The sequence below is a fragment of the Oncorhynchus gorbuscha genome, linkage group LG20 (assembly GCF_021184085.1).
Source record: "Oncorhynchus gorbuscha isolate QuinsamMale2020 ecotype Even-year linkage group LG20, OgorEven_v1.0, whole genome shotgun sequence".
Taxonomy (NCBI): domain Eukaryota; kingdom Metazoa; phylum Chordata; class Actinopteri; order Salmoniformes; family Salmonidae; genus Oncorhynchus; species Oncorhynchus gorbuscha.
This window is the reverse complement of record NC_060192.1, coordinates 26,367,426-26,384,102: the sequence shown is the minus strand read 5'-3', so window position 1 is coordinate 26,384,102 and position 16,677 is coordinate 26,367,426. Positions and strand designations below refer to the sequence as shown.

General features: G+C 42.8%; 1 protein-coding gene across 2 annotated transcripts; it reads right to left on the bottom strand.

Annotated features, from left to right (window-relative positions):
* Positions 1-24: 24 nt before the first annotated feature.
* LOC124007096 (WD repeat-containing protein 44-like) lies at positions 25-16,032 on the bottom strand. Of its 2 annotated transcripts, none has more exons than XM_046317391.1 (20): positions 15,482-16,032; positions 15,010-15,043; positions 14,484-14,561; positions 6,829-7,438; positions 6,454-6,578; positions 5,690-5,782; positions 5,419-5,555; positions 5,140-5,223; positions 4,915-5,021; positions 4,630-4,781; positions 4,345-4,483; positions 4,164-4,237; positions 3,899-4,009; positions 3,674-3,796; positions 3,342-3,533; positions 3,083-3,184; positions 1,176-1,291; positions 960-1,087; positions 708-854; positions 25-593 (listed from the first exon to the last, which is right to left on the bottom strand). In XM_046317391.1, the coding sequence occupies exons 1-20, from the start codon at positions 15,553-15,555 to the stop codon at positions 475-477; spliced, it is 2,745 nt and encodes a 914-aa protein (XP_046173347.1). In that variant the 5' UTR covers positions 15,556-16,032; the 3' UTR covers positions 25-474. The 2 variants fall into 2 exon arrangements, with proteins under 2 accessions (XP_046173347.1, XP_046173348.1); XM_046317392.1 differs by having other exon boundaries at positions 4,173-4,237; positions 15,482-16,031.
* Between the last annotated feature and the right edge of the window lie 645 nt (positions 16,033-16,677).

The following is a 16,677-nucleotide window of genomic DNA, read 5'->3' as shown; positions in this document are numbered from 1 at the left end:
ATGGAAAAAATGGAATGAGAGCACTATCCTTAAAAAGTGGTTCCATTTTATTTTTCATAACACAAGACAGATGTACCCGAAATGATTAGTTGGTTTTAATTTTAAGACTTGACATTCCTGGCAAGGAGGAGAGGGTACTAGAAAAGCAGTGAAGTTCAGAGTAAGACAGTGCCCGTTAAAACTGACAACAACAAAACATACATAACCGTCCACATTGCACTTGTTTAACCAAATTCTGGTCCTACTATACGATCCAGTCTCACAAACCTGCTTTACTTTAAACACAGCGCACTTGTGCTTTGGACAGGACATCTGGGAGCCACCTTCCCATCATCATCCTCTACTTTAGGGTCCCTGTTCTCCGGAGGGTAACTCCTCCCTCCTGGAGCACTCACCAGTAGGAAATTGTCCAGTTTTAGAAGCATTGGCAGGGCAGTGGGTTGCTCTACACACTGACAAGAGTTCAGTATATGTTCAGGGTGAAGCCTTTAAGGCAGAAGTGCTCAGTATTTTTTTTACATTGATGAAAACTTTAATGGCGCCGGTGAAGTCAGCAGAGAGCAGAACCTCTGTATGATCGGCCTTCAGAGCCCCTGTGGACAAGAAATACCATGTTAAGCATTGAAAGTATACAAGTGTTTTCCTATCCACTCAACACAAACCATATATCAGTTTATTAGTCTAAGCGTATCGAAACCGGCATTTACCTGAAGGAATGGTCTCGGAATCAGTGGAGTCCACGCTCTTACACTCTGCATCGGCCCCAGCCCCCGCTTTCTCTGCCCCCACCTCCTGGGGGACGATCAGGTTAGGATGGGGGGCGAAAATGGCCGATGTCACTACTGCATTGTGGGCTGAAAGACGAGACTAGACTTAGCGGAGGGATACTACAACCATACCAACCAGACATTCATGTTACCAACAGTAAAGACCTGAGCACCACAACAGTATCTAGGTACCTTTAATTCCCTCCCAGAAGTCATTGCGGTCTCGTCGTACGGAGGTAAACTTGCTCAGATCATGGTAGGTGCTCCAGATGTACACATACTTGTCTTCTGAGCCACTCACAATGAACGAATAGTCATGGCTGGAAAATAAAGAACGTAGCAGTTCCTCACGATTTCTTGATCGGCAACATTGAACATCATGGCGGACTGAGGTGGAGTTGTTCTCACCTGAAGCTGGCTTTGATCTGACTACTGCTGTTGACATAACCCTTGTACTTCATGGACAGAGACAGGTCCCGCAGGTCATACAGGCGGATCCTGCAGTCATTGGAGGTTACCAGAATCTAATAACAAAATAAATAGACTTAGCTAATGGACAACTGTCACTAGCAACGTACCCTCAATTTTAAGTTAAGTGGTCAAGTAGGCTACTGTGGCTATTTGATCACAAGGTAGGACTACCAGAGTGGCTTACCGTCAAAAACAATAGAGAAAATGCATCCCATAACATTTTAACATGATAGCAGTTTATCATTCAGCCTACTGTAGCAGCCTTTGTGTGGTGTTCAATGTAGGCCTGCATTCCATGAGACTTTTGGAAAAAAAAAAAACATGCAGGGCTTGACAACCTGTTTATCCACTTGTCTGTCAGACAAGGAGGTAACTGAAATTGTGTTTGATGCAAGAAACCACTTTACAAAATAAAATGCATTATTATTATTCCCCAACCATTATTACAGAGAATCAGACAAATGATACTACCCACTGCCTATTGGCTACTACCCACTGCCTATTGGCTACTTAGCTTATTCAAGCCTGTCTCAAAATAACCCATTAAGACCAAAAAAAAGCTCTTTATCTGACTCACTTTTCAAGATGTCTAGAAATGTACTAGTTTTGTGCTCTTATAGGAAGCAATCACATCCCCATTGCAATCACTCCCCCAATCGATAAAATGGGCATTATAACTCACTAACTAGCAAAGGATTTGAACAAACGTGCATACACGGCTACATGCAGCTCTTGCTTTGATCTCAGAACAAGCGCATCTACTCACGACCGCTCACCCTGGACACAGTCCAGTTCAAAGTCAATGGCACAGATCCATACAGTGCATTTGGAATGTATTCAGACCCCGTGACTTTTTCCACATTTTGTTACGTTACAGCCTTATTCTGAAATGGATTTAATCATTTTTTCCCCCTCATCAAGGGGCTCCCGAGTGGCGCAGTGGTCGAAGGCACTGCATCTCAGCGCTAGAGGAGTCACTACAGACCCTGGTTTGATTCCAGGCTTTATCACAACCGTCCGTGATTGGGAGTTCCATAGGGCGGTGCACAATTGGCCCAGGGTCATCCGGGTTAGGCAGTCATTGTAAATTAGAATTGGTTCTTAACTGACTTGCCTAGTTAAGGTAAAAATATAACACACACCTCCCCCCCATAATGACAACGTAAAAACAGGTGTATAGCCATTTTTAGACAAATTTACTTTGTCATTATGGGGTATTGTGTGTATATTGAGGATTTTTATTTATTTAATTGATTTTAGAATACAGCTGCAACATAACAAAATGTGGAAAAAGTGACGGGGTCTGAATACTTTCTAATTGTCTATTTGCATATAGGCCTCCTGCAGCTCTGATTACACAAACCGTTGCGGCATGACCAGAGTATGGGCAGAGTCGTGCGTGACAATAAAATGGAATGCCTACCTACAACTAAATCTCTTGCATAGTTAGTGTCGGTATGTTGCATTGAAAGTGGATAATAATGCGTAGACTTGATCACAATTCCCACAGTAAAGGGAAATGTTAACAGTAAAGGGAAATGTTAACAGTAAAGGGAAATGTTAACAGTAAAGGGAAATGTTAACAGTAAAGGGAAATGTTAACAGTAAAGGGAAATGTTAACAGTAAAGGGAAATGTTAACAGTGTTAACTAAGGGGGAAAACTAGAGAAAGTTGATTGAAGTTCAATCTTGTGTTTCTCTGCGTGGGCTGATATTTCTTCTGCGCGGCAGTCCCGGGGAGCTGCACGCCCACAAACGCGTGCAGCTTAGTGGGAACATCGGTCACTAGTAGGTCATCTCCAGAGAGGCATGTCTGTGGTAAGTTCATCAAAGCATGGCTATACCTTGTTCTCTCCAGGCAGAGGCTCGATGCCTGTGATTTTCCGCCCCACTCGGTTCCTGCCTCTGGTTGACCGTACATGGATCTGGGTGTGGTATTTAAGGCGCTGAAAAAAGAACCAACTTAGAAATGGTGTACCATTTCCTGTGTTCCTCATTTTCATAATTATGTTCAGCCATTGTAATGCTCAAAGAATCAAACATTTGCTGAAATAATGATTCCTCAAGCTTGAGAAACCGTGTATAATTCTCCCTCCACCGTACCTCTGTGTCGTAGAATATGCAGCGGCCATCGTAGGTGCCAATGACGGCGTACTTCCCGTTCTGGCAGAAGTTGGCAGCAGTGATGAGGCGTGTTTGTCCATCCACCTCATTCCACAGCGCCACCTTCTTGTCTGGGATGTTCCACAGACGCAGTTTCCCATCCAGAGAGCCACTCAGAAAGTACCTGTCATCCTAGGAGAAATAACAGATAATTAGTCTGGCTATCAGAGTCAGAACACAAATATAGCCAACTCACTCTGCACTTAAAAAGGGCCATACTTAAACCTAAACACGCACTAACAAAAGGCACAAGCTCACAGAGGCCCACTTACTCTGGGATGGAAAGCGATGGCTGTGACAAAGTCAATATGCTGAAAGCAACATAGACACTCTCTCCTGGATATGTGCCACAGTCGGACGGTCTTATCCATCGACGAGGAAAGCAGGAAGTAGTTCTGGAAGCAAAGAACACAGGGAATATTAGGACACAGTGTACAGTCATTTGGGAGTGTTGTATTTCTTTAAAGGGGGAGGAGGAAAGGGATTTGGAGTATCACCTTTGACCAGGACAGGTCAAGCAGGTCAGCTGTATGACCCTTGTACTTGCAGAACGGGACTTGGCGGAAGGGGAGATTCTTGTCCTCAGGGTCTTCAGGAACACTGCTCATCTGGGAACAGAAGACACTGAGGTCTGAATGGTAACACCGGTTAAGTTAGACCTTCTGGACAACTGGGTGTGATTGAGCTATTACTACCTCCTTTAGTAGTTTGAGTTGACACAAATAAACCATGCATCTGATTATATCACATATGGGTCCTAACCTTACTCACCCCACCGTCCGTGTCTGATTTGGAGGAACACAGGCTTTCCTGAGAGGGAGAGGGAGACACACGACCTGGTTGACAACATAAAGGGAGGAACCATGAGAAACCCACCAAACAAGCCTTACATTTTCCAAAGCTGTGGTAGAGAGAGAAACTAAACTACTCACGTTCTACCTACCTTCAGTGTTGTACTTTGCCCTCATGTTGTTGAAGTAGTCAAAGGAATTTTTCAGAACCCAGATTCGCACCACGTTGTCCTGGCCTGCTGTCGCCAACAGCCTCCCGCAGTGAGAGAACTTCATGGTCCACACTGCACCCTGAGGGAACCACGGAACAAGGGTTTGGTAAAATATACATATACTCACGTTTTACATCTACATTCATGGTAACATATACTTCAGTCACGGCAGTAGTCAATTGTTTAATGAACTGAAAGCACTGACACATTAACACACAATCTTACCATGTGCTCCCCGCTCAGGTCCTGGACCACCTTAACCTGATCAAAGTCAAAGGGACCCTTGAAGCTGTGGGCTGCCTTGAACTTGACAGGCCGGGTGTAGGGCATCCCCTCATCGTCACTGGACGACGGGTCATCCTGGTCGTTATGGAAAACTGAGACAACCACACAGTGAGACTAAACAGGAGCAAAACTACTGACCAACTGATGAAGAGCAAATACGAAAATATGTCCATCATGAAAACAAGCAGGCATGTGATTGGGGTGGGGCTGTGGGGTTTGGCATACCTTCATCACGGACACTCTTCACCTTGTTGACGGCTTTCTCCCCATACTCCTCAGCCAGATGCTTGGCCCTCTTCACAGACTTGCCCAGGAACTTCTTCAGCTGAGTGCTGGGGGAGTGGAGACAAGAGGAGACAAAACTCCATGAACTTTATCACAGGCTCTGTCACAGCAGCTAAGAGGAAAGACTAACCACAGCAAGAGGCAGGGCACTGTTCCAAGTCTTACGTCTTCTGTTTCAGCTTCCCTCCGTCTGTGTCAGTCAGCGGAGCCTGGCCTCTGTCATCATCATCAGACTGTGCTGCGTCATTACTGACAGGGAAAAAAGGAACAAACTGTGATATCCTCTTCTGTATTGCTGCATGTGAGTGCTACTCACTATATCCTTACCAAAGGAATAGCACAGGGGAATGATTATATAGCTGTATGTTTTTTTAACCATATACCAGGGATTGGTGTGAGCCAATGAGATATTAGAATAGTTTAAGTAACAGGAGCAGTTCTTACGTGATGTACTCCTTGGTCCTCCTCATGATGTGTAATGTGAGTGGGTTGATCCCTGTAGGAAGCTTCTCCTCTGCCTGGATCAGAGGGATCTCCTCCCCAGTGTCCAGATTCTTGATCATCACACTCGCCAGGATCTCCTATTACAGAGACAGCACACCCAATCAATGAATTGGAAACACACACTCAAAAAGGTATGTGTAGACAGAAGCAAACCTGTACAAAAGGAGCTGAAGGCTGAATGAAAGGAAGACACAGAGACGACGATATGTACCTCATCAGTCAGCTCTCTGCCAGAGTTGGAGCGTGGGCGCTGAGGACCTAGAGATTCATCAATGGGACCGGATGCCTGCTCATCCTCATTCTCCTGTGGGAACACACACTAGGTGTTAACTAACAGGTATTCAAAATTGTTAAAGGCTGTTGAAAGAGGACAACATAGAACTAAAAGTAAACCCACACACTGGTATGCCGCTCTTAAAGTGTTTAATCAGAAAAGGACTGGGTCTCCATCAGTACAAAGTGTTCACCAGGTGCAGAAGAATATATACAGTGCATTCAGAAAGTATTCAGACCACCTCCCTGTTCCCTCATTTAGTTACGTTACAGCCTTATTCTAAAATTGATTGCTTTTTCCCACCTCAATCAATCTACACACAATACCCAATAATGACAAAGCAAAAACAGGTTTAGACATTTTTGCAAATGTATTAAAAATAAACTGAAATATCACATTTACATACAGTGGGGCAAAAAAGTATTTAGTCAGCCACCAGTTGTGCAACTTCTCCCACTTGAAAAGATGAGAGAGGCCTGTAATTTTCATCATAGGTACGTACACTTAATCTATGACAGACAAAATGAGAAAAAAATCCAGAAAATCACATTGTAGGATTTTTTATGAATTTATTTGCAAATTATGGTGGAAAATAAGTATTCATCATAGGTATATGTGAAATGTACTGTACTTCTTGGGCAACAATTAGTGGACCCGTGTCCTGTGCCAATGGAACGCATGGGAAACAAATACCAACTGACCTGTGCTGTGACCACCTTGTCCCCGCTGGTGGCACTGGCCAAGTCCAGAGAGTGCTGCAGATCCTTGGTGATGCCTCTCACTGTGCTGCTGGGAGACACCAGGCCACACGGCTCCTCTGACTCCACTGCACACAAAGGCCAATCACACAGCAGACATGCAGGGTCAAAGGTCAACACAGTAACCTTGTCGCCATTGTTAAACTATTCATTTTAATAGAAATTATAATTAGAGGTGTGGGGACAGAAGTGAACATTTATGAGAGGTCAATGTATTTACGCCCTGTAGGGACATTTTTAATTGACATGCATATCAGCATTCAGTCGATTGACCTTATGCAATTGGGTGTGTGGAGAAACAAGTACAGCATTATATACCATCCAGTCCTGTGGGCCTCATACACTCCTGGGACTTCTTGCCGAGGGGTAGAGCAGGTCGGGATGGGGGAGGTGGTCGTGGAGGAGGAGCTCCGCTGGGAGGAGGGGGGCGTGAGGGAGGAGGCTTCTTGGTGCTGGCCACAATGTCAGGCTCTACGGTGAACTGCCGTGGGGGTTTAGAAGGCCCAGGGTCGGTGGAGTCACATAGCTTCTTGTCTGTGAGGGGGACCTGGTCTAGGATGTCTGCAGGTCTCTGCTCCCTGTCCTCTGCAGACACCCGGGGTAGGTCAGGGAGGTCCGGCGGGAGGTCTGGTTGGCTCTGGCCCTGACCCAGGGTGCTGGTGATGTCTGGGGGCTGGACATGCTCCTGTGACCCAACCGACGGGCCGGGGATGTCTGGGAGAACCATGGCACAACACGCTCCCTGCTGTTCCTGAGGCTGCTCTGATCTCTCAACCACAGGCTGAGGTTCCACAGCAGGATGCGCTGGTTCTACAGGGGCCTTATTCTCCTTCACCACTGACTCCGCCCTCATCTCAACATCCCTCTCTCCCATCAGAGCCTCCACCACAATTCCCTTCTGGCTCTCCTCAATGATGCGGTCGATGATCTAGGTGGAACAAGACATCACAGATGAAAACATCATCATCCAAAGGGAAGTTTTCATAACAGGATGTTCCTCTAATGAAGAGTTTGTTCTTGTATTCTGTCACGGTGAAAGAGGGGTGTGGAGAAGGATTAGACAGACAAATGTTGCTAGTTATGTATATTTTGATAACGATGATCACCGCTAGCCAGCTAGCTAACGTTAGCCTACCACAATACAACTTGGATTTGACTCAGAAACACATTTCAAAAGGCAAATAATTAGTAGGAAAACCTTTTGTCATAATTGTGATGTCGCCAGATTGACTTTAGATGCTGTATAACTTTAGCCAGTTAATTAAGATTGAGGGGACCACTGTATTTTAGCTAGCTAACATTACCAAAGCTGGCCATTTTTGAAGCCCTTAGTCCCCTCCTGTACTCCCTGTTCACTCACGACTGCGTGGCCAAGCACGACTCCAACACCACCATTAAGTTTGCTGACGACACAATGGTGGTAGGCCTGATCACCGACAACGATGAGACAGCCTATAGGGATGAGGTCGGAGACCTGGCCGTGTAGTGCCAGGACAACAACCTCTCCCTCAACGTGATCAAGACAAAGGAGTTGACCGTGGGCTACAGGATTGTAGTGGAACGGGTTGAGCATTTCAAGTTCCTTGGTGTCCCCATCACCAACAAACTATCATGGTCCAAAACACACCAGGACAGTCATGAAGAGGGCACGACAAGACCTATTCCCCCTCAGGAGACTGAAAAGATTTGGCATGGGTCCCCAGATACTCAAGAGTTATACAGCAGCACCATTGAGAGGATCCTGACCATTTGCATCACCGCCTGCTAAGGCGACAGCTTGGCATCCGACCGTAAGGCGCCACAGAGTGTAGTGCGAATGGCCCAGTACATCACTGTGGCCAAGTTTCCCACCATCAAAGGACGTATATACCAGGCGGTGTCAGAAGGCCTCCCAGAAAATGTACAACATTTTTTTTTTTAAGTCTCCAGTCACCCAAGTCTGATATACAGAAATACTGTTCTCTGCTAACGCACGGGAAGCGGTACCGGAGTGCCAAGTGTAGGTCCAAAAGGCTCCTTAGCAGCTTCTACCCACAAGCCATAAGACTGCTGAACAATTAGTCAAATGGCGACCCAGAGTATTTAGATTGACACGCCCCCTCCGTTTTTACACAGCTGCTACTTGTTATTTATTATCTATGCATTGTCACTTTACCCCTACCTACATGTAAAAATAACCTGTACCCCCGCACATTGACTCGGTACCGGTACCCCCTGTATATAGCCTCGTTAGTGTTTTGTGTTTTATTTTTTTAACTTTAGTTGATTTAGTAAATATTTTCTTAAGTCTATTTCTTGAGCTGCATCGTTGGTTAAGGGCTTGTAATTAAGAATTTCCCGGTAACGTCTGGACCGGTTGTATTCAGCACATGTGACAAATAAAATGTGATATTTTATTTAGTAATAGTAAATGGCAACATAGCCAAATCTCTAAAGTACTCTACCATTCAACAATTTGGGGGTCACTTAGAAATGTCCTTTTTTGAAAGAAAATCATTTTCTGTCCATTAAAATAACATCAAATTGATCAGAAATACAGTGTAGACATTGTTAGTGTTGTAAATGACTATTGTAGCTGGAAACTGCTGATTTTTTAAATGGAATATCTACATAGTTGTAAAGGCCCATTTATTAGCCACCATCACTCTGGTGTTCCAATGGCACGGTGTGTTAGCTAATCCAAGTATATATAATTTTAAAAGGCTAATTAATCATTAAAATCCCTTTTGCAATTGTTAGCACACAGCTGTTCTTCTGATTAAAGAAGCAATAAAACTGGCCTTCTTTAGACTAGTTGAGTATCTGGAGCGTTAGCACTTGTGGGTTCGATTACAGGCTCAAAATGGCCAGAAACAATTAACTTTATTCTGAAACTCGTCAGTCTATTCTTGTTCTGAGAAATGAAGGCTATTCCATGCAAGTCCTCAACTGGCAGCTTCATTAAATAGTCCCCCCAAAACACCAGTCAACATCAACAGTGAAGAGGTAAACTCCAGGATGCTGGCCTTCTAGGCAGAGTTCCTCTGTCCAGTGTCTGTGTACTAATAATATAATAATATATGCCATTTAGCAGACGCTTTTATCCAAAGCGACTTACAGTCATGTGTGCATACATTCTACGTATGGGTGGTCCCGGGGATCGAACCCACTACCCTGGCGTTACAAGCGCCATGCTCTACCAACTGAGCTACAGAAGGACCACTATTGCCCATCTTAATCTTTTCTTTTCATTGGCGAGTCTAGAAGGCCAGCATCCCGGAGTCACCGCTTCACTGTTGACTTTGAGACTGGTGTTTTGCAGGTACTATTTAATGAAGCCGCCAGTTGAGGACTTGTGAGGCATCAGTTTCTCAAACTAGACACTAATGTACTTGTTCTCTTGCTCAGTTGTGCACCGGGGCCTCTCATCCTATTCTGGTTAGAGCCAGTTTGTGCAGTACGTTGAAGGGAGTCAGTTTATTGGCAATTTCTTGCACGGAATAGCCTTCATTTCTCAGAACAAGAATAGACTGACGAGTTTCAGAAGAAAGGTCTTTTTGTTTACTCTTTGTTTATGGCCATTTTGAGCTTGTAAATCGAACCCACAAATGCAAATGCTGACGCTCCAGATACTCAACTAGTCTAAAGAAGGCCAGTTTCATTGCTTCAGTTTCAGCTGTGCTAACATAATTCCAAAAGGGTTATTTAATGATCAATTAGCCTTTAAAAATGATAAACTTGGATTGGACACAACGTGCCATTGGAACACAGGAGTGATGGTTGCTGATAACGGGCCTCTGTACGCTTATCCAGATATTCCATTAAAAATCAGCCGTTTCCAGCTACAATTGTCATTTACAACATTAACAATGTCTTTCTGATCAATTTGATATTTTAAAATGTACAAAAAAGTGATTTTCTTTCAAAAACAAGGACATTTCTAAGTGACTTCAAACTTTTGAACAGTAGTGTACATTTGAGGACATAATATGGCAAAGTTGTTTTCTTTTAATTATTTGCCTACTTTAGCCATGTCATCATATTTTCATGCCACTAACTTAGTGTAATTTAGACAAAACCTTAACATTAGCATCCAAGGTGCAACCCATGTCTCGGGCACAAATAAATAATGGATGCAGCGATGGTGGTACTATGTAGCTCATGTCTGACTACAACAGTGTACTAACTAGCAGCAACAAACTCAAACCAACCCAGGACCATAGCAAAACACGTCACAGTTGGTTGCATAGTGTAACTGTCACCATTCTGAATCTAATCTGGAGCTAGTCAGTCAACATCTGTAAAACATAAAATTAGCTTCCAAACAAAATTAAGTTATTTCTAGAACCATGTTTATAACTGATGGAGGATGATGACAATCGTTAACCCTGCTTTTCTGTTCAACAAAGTGCACAGTTGGGTGCCAGACTGATTCCCTGGTCATAAATGGATGCAAGCACCAACCAGAAAAAGCATAGGTACCATAACATGTCCAGCAAAGCAATGGTTTAGTGACCTCCAAAAATAATCTTGTTCAATTGCTATTTTCACAGGTTGTCAGGCAAGACCTCCGAATAAAAATGTGTCATTTGACACAAGTACCCTTGTGACACCTCTGTTGTTGCCAGTCTTCCATGACCAATGAAAAGGCCCCGCCATAATGAGGTCTCTGATAGTGACCCGAATTGCTTCCCTAATGTACAATGACAGGTAATACGTTTTGTGAAAAGTTGCATATAAAAAAATCCCTCCCAGTCAACACCACCTCATAAGATTGCCTGTTGCAGTTGTTAGAGAGAGATCCAGTTTACATCCAAATATGCAGCATAGACAAGACCAGCAAGGGGGGCCTGAACAGCTACATGCCCTTACTGTGAGAATTCCTATGAATGGAACAGTAAGCCACATGTTGACAAGTATCCGGCCAGCAACAGCTTTCACAGGTTCATAATTTGTACAAATAAAGAAGGTAAACCACTTCATTACTTTGATAAAGTGATGCTTATTTTCTACTTCTTAGATGCATATACTTTCCAGGGCATAACCTAGCCGGGTGGAGCCAGCCTGATCGCTGTGTTTGCCATTCTAGTTCACTTCACATGTTATATCTGAAGTGAAATAGAAAGGTTAACGCAGAAATTAGGTTGGTTCCACTATTGATAATGTAATCAGTGCTCTGTGTGACCAACCAGTATTTTTGGTGAGAGGCCAGGAGCTTAACTACGCTGCTATGCCCATCAATTGGGCTCTGGTTAAGACCTCACCTCTTGCCTGCTCACCAACGGTTGTCGATAGGGAGAACAGAATTAGGGAGAACAGAATTAGGTAGGTTTGGTCTGGCCCGTTTAAACTTCAACATAGTATACGTTTGTGTGACTACTATCACCTATCCCTAACTACCATTAGTAATAGAACAGTGACTGTTTACAGAGCATTCAGAAAGTATTCACACCCCTTGACTTTATCCACATTTTGTTGTATTACAGCCTGAAATGAAAATGGATTACATTGAGATGTGTCACTGGCCTACACACAATACCCAATCATTTCAAAGTGGAATAATGTTTTTCAAAATTGTACAAATAAAAAAAATAATTAAAAGCTGAAATGTCTTCAGTCAATAAGTATTTTGTTATGGCAAGCCTAAATACGTTCAGGAGTAACAAGTCACATATGTTTCATGGACTATGTGTAATAAAAGTTTTGAACATTCATTTTGAATGGCATTAATCTCTGTACCCCACATACAACTACCAGGGAGGTTTTCCAATGCCTCGCATAGAGCACACATTGGTAGATGTGTAAAAATAAATAAACATGGAATGCATCGTGAAGTTATTAATTACACTTTGGATGGTATCAATACACCCAGTCACTACAAAGATAAAGACATCCTTCCTAACTCAGTTGCTAGAGAGGAAGTATACCACTCAGGGATTTCACCATGAGGCAAATGGTGACTTCAAAACCATTACATAGTTTAATGGCTGGGATAGGAGAAATTTGAGGATTGATCAACATTGTGGGGCGGCAGGGTAGCCTAGTGGTTAGAGCACTGGACTAGTAACCGCAAGGTTGCAAGTTCAAACCCCCGAGCTGACAAGGTACAAATCTGTCGTTCTGCCCCTGAACAGGAAGTTAACCCATTGTTCCTAGGCAGTCATTGAAAAATAAGAATTTGTTCTTAACTGACTTGCCTAGTTAAATAAAGGTTAAAAAAAAATTCATTACTCCACAATACTAACCTAAATGAGAGAGTGAAATGAAGGAATCCTGTTTTGGAGTATTTTTATTCTGTACAGGATTCCTTCATTTCACTTTAGTGCCTTGTTTACAAAAAGGCACTAAAGTAACACCGCAAAAAATTTGGCAAAGCAGTATTTTTGGGGGTCCTGAATAGAAAATGTTATTTTTGGGGCAAATCCAATCCAGCACATTATGGAGTAACACTCTCCATATTTTCAGTTTATGGGTATGCTTGTAATCATTAAGACTGGGGAGTTTTCAGGATACAAAAAAATAAACGGAATGGAGCTAAACACTGATCAACAACCAATTTGAATGTGGAATAAGTCAAGGGTCATGAATACTTTCTGAAGACACCGTATGTGTTCAGATGCATGAGATGCAGGAGAGACCTGGCACTCAACACCTCCACAATGAGGTGATTACTAATAATAAAGTACAGCACAAATGTCCAGTAATAGCAACACCCTTTTCTTTCCATGTATCACTGATGAACTCTGCCCATTTCTACTGATGGACTGAAGATGCTTTTGCCAAACGGCAGATTCAGTCATTTGATGAGGAGACCATAGTAGGATAGGTTTTATCTGACCTGTTCAAATTTCCACATAGTACCTGTTTGTATGTCAGATATTACCTATCCTAACTGCCATTGGTAATAGTCACTGTTCTATGTGTGTATGTGTTCACAGAAACATGTAGGGAGCCAGCACATGGAGACGTGATGTTTCAGACTAAGAGACAAGCTTGATACTGATGTTTCTGAATGGAGAGAGACCTGGCACTCGGCGTTAAAATGTGCCAAGGTAGCCCCCATTAACACCAAAAGGCACAGTATCTGTATCAGCTGGGAATGAGAATGAAAGATATACATTGTTATATTAGCAGAGCACTGGTTCTATGGTATTATGTTTATTCTACATGGACCTGTTCTTACATTTGAAAGTTATCAAAACACTTAGTTTAGAATATCTACATAAATTCAGCAATTGCATTCTTCTCACATTACTCTGTAGGCTACTGACCTATTCAAAACTTCCTCCAGCATCTCACTATACATCTGCATGTATTTATTGAACTCAGTCTGCAGGATATGTTTGATGTGATTGAGTGGAGGGGGGGGGAAACGGTTGCAGGCAAGGTTCTGACTGATTGGTGTGTCAAGAAAACCCCACATCAAACCACACCCCCAAACCAACTCACATTTGGCTTCTGCCAGGATTTCTTGAGGAGCAAGCCAAAAGGGTGCAGTTTTTTTATTGAACCTTTAAGATAGTTAAGAACAAATTCTTATTTAAAATGACGTTCTACACCTGCCAAACACGAACGACTCTGAGCCAAGTGTGCACCACCCTATGGAACTCCCAATCACAGCCGGTTGCGATACAGCCTGGATTTGAACCAGGGTGTCTGTAGTGACGCCTCAAGCACTGAGGCGCAGTGCCTTATACCGCTGCGCCACTCGGGACCCCCCAGTTCCCCTGTAATGACCTAGACCACTTAGTGGTGTAATACACCCCTCACTGGCAGTGACTCCATAGAACAGTGAGACTAGCTACATTTACATAAATCCCAGGACTCAGCCACCATAAAAAAAATAAACATTTAGACATGAACAACACGTACTCAGTGACTTTTTTTTAAATCACAGGGAATAAAACAAAACTTTGCTTCCTAATGACATTCACAATGCCCCATCTGAGTAGGGAATCATGAGTGTTGGAATAGATTTGAAGATGAGGAAATACCTGGATGGGGTCATCTTGGCGTGCCTCAAGTGTGGCCAGCCCAACAGCCACGTCCTCTGGTGGGCTCTCTACCACCCCCTGCAGGAACACAAAACAAAGGCACAAAAACAAAAGGGAGAGTCAAACAACATACAGTGCATCCAAGCACTTTAAAATGCTGGGATGTGCTTATGTTTTGTAATGTTTTACTAGTAAATGAGATGACAGTGTCCTGAATAGAGTATTTAAAACAACTTCACTGGCAACTCAGGACATGCAATAACAAACTGCTTATTGCAAACAATCCCACTTAAAGTTGTGTTTTGGGTTAACTTTAACCTCAATAGAGAACTTAAAAGCCATCCTCTAGCTAGCTCATTTGAAAGTAGTTAACAGCAGATATGCCTTGTAATGATTTAACGAAAACCAGCACTCTGGGTTAGTCTTTGATATGCTGCTCCAAAGTTAAACTTCACTCTTTAAAAAGGAGATGGCTGTTAGAAACAAATGTTCAAAACTGTAAAATGCTAGTAAGAAGAAGACATACCAGAGGTGTGGGAAGAACAAACTGTGTCGGTGTCCTAAGCAATAAAAAAAGAAGGTAAAAGTGTGTTAGTCACAAGACTAGTCCTGATATGGTTGTGTGTCAAAGAGACACAAGTCAGACTTCTCTCTCCCTTACACATTGTTCACCGTGAAAACACAATTTCTGTTGGTAGACTTGGGGAATTGATCTCCCCACAACATTTTAATAATTAAAAAGATGGGAATAGAGTAAACAAGACAAAATCAGTTATTGTTTTCAAATAATGATAACTAATGTTTTTGTTCCTTTATTAGTTACAGAAGAAACACTGAATGTATGAACAAAACAATGTTCTCTCTTGCTAACATCTGGTGCAACTCAATGGCCAGCATCATCTACGTCATATCTGAGAACGTTTCAACACCAATCACAGCATATAAAAACACACCATAGTTCTTAAAAAAAAATAGCTGTAAGTAGAAAGGTCACTTACAATTTTGGCGGTGGAGTAAAATGTACGTCTTCAGCAGCATCGTAGAATTCCTCTGTGTCACTATCTGACGCCATTTAGCTAGCTAACGTGAACTAGATGTCGTATAGGCCCTGCATGCATCTAAACTAAGGGAAATCGCTGCAATATTTATATTTATGTGTTCGGTTCGAAGTGAAGAAGACTTCAAATTTACGCAGCAAATAAAAAGGTCATAGACTGAAAACTCACGTACTTCGCTAGGATACACCCAGATGTTGCTAGCTACTAAGTTGCTAATGCATTTGAGAGGCCACTCACCTGGGTGTACTAGCTACTCCTAACTGGCTGCTAACGTAACCAGCTAGTTAACGAAGTTACTTAGCGCTAGTTTTTACCTAGGTAACTGCCAAGTTTCTCGAATTAATTCATAAATACATACTCCGAACTAAATGTCTGCCCATTGGCGTCTTCCTCAACAACAACAAAAAAAAGGGCTACAGCCAGGCCAAATGTAGCTTGTGTAGTCACAAATAAGGAAGAACACCCCAAAAGATTAATAACGCACACGGAAATCTCGCGATAACTTATCTAAGCCCACTTCCAAGCCCACTCCTCTCTTATCCTCCCCTCATATTGATGTAAATGAGAACTTGTTCTCAACTGGCCTACCTGGTTAAATAAAGGTTAAATTTAAAAAATGTACAAATACAAATATCCTCATGGTCCTTATGTGTACAGTCCATGGCATGCGTCTCTGATGGCTTCACAGTCAGAGCACCATTGTAGCAAACCGTGAAACTCAAAACTGGGTATATATAAACACTGCTCCAATAGGGTTAACTCACTTAAGCTTTTCTTGTCTATGTTTCATGTTTTGTGTGAACCCCAGGAAGAATAACTGCTACTTTTGCAACAGCTAATGGGGATCCTAATAAAACACCAAAAACACCACGTTGGGGGGATTGTATTGAGCCTAAGCAAGGGTCATCATTACACTATTACTGAAAAAAAAGTATAACACACATGAATCCTTAATTAACAGCCCTGAAAGAAGTAGACTATTGACCAAATCAGGATCCGTCTTTGTTTATATATGAAGGAGAGACAGGGACCATGAGGATATGAGAGGAGGAGAAGAGAGGAGTGGGCTTGGAAGTGGGCTCAGATAAGTTATTGTTGCAAAGGCAGTAGTTATTCTTCCTGGGGTTCACACAAAA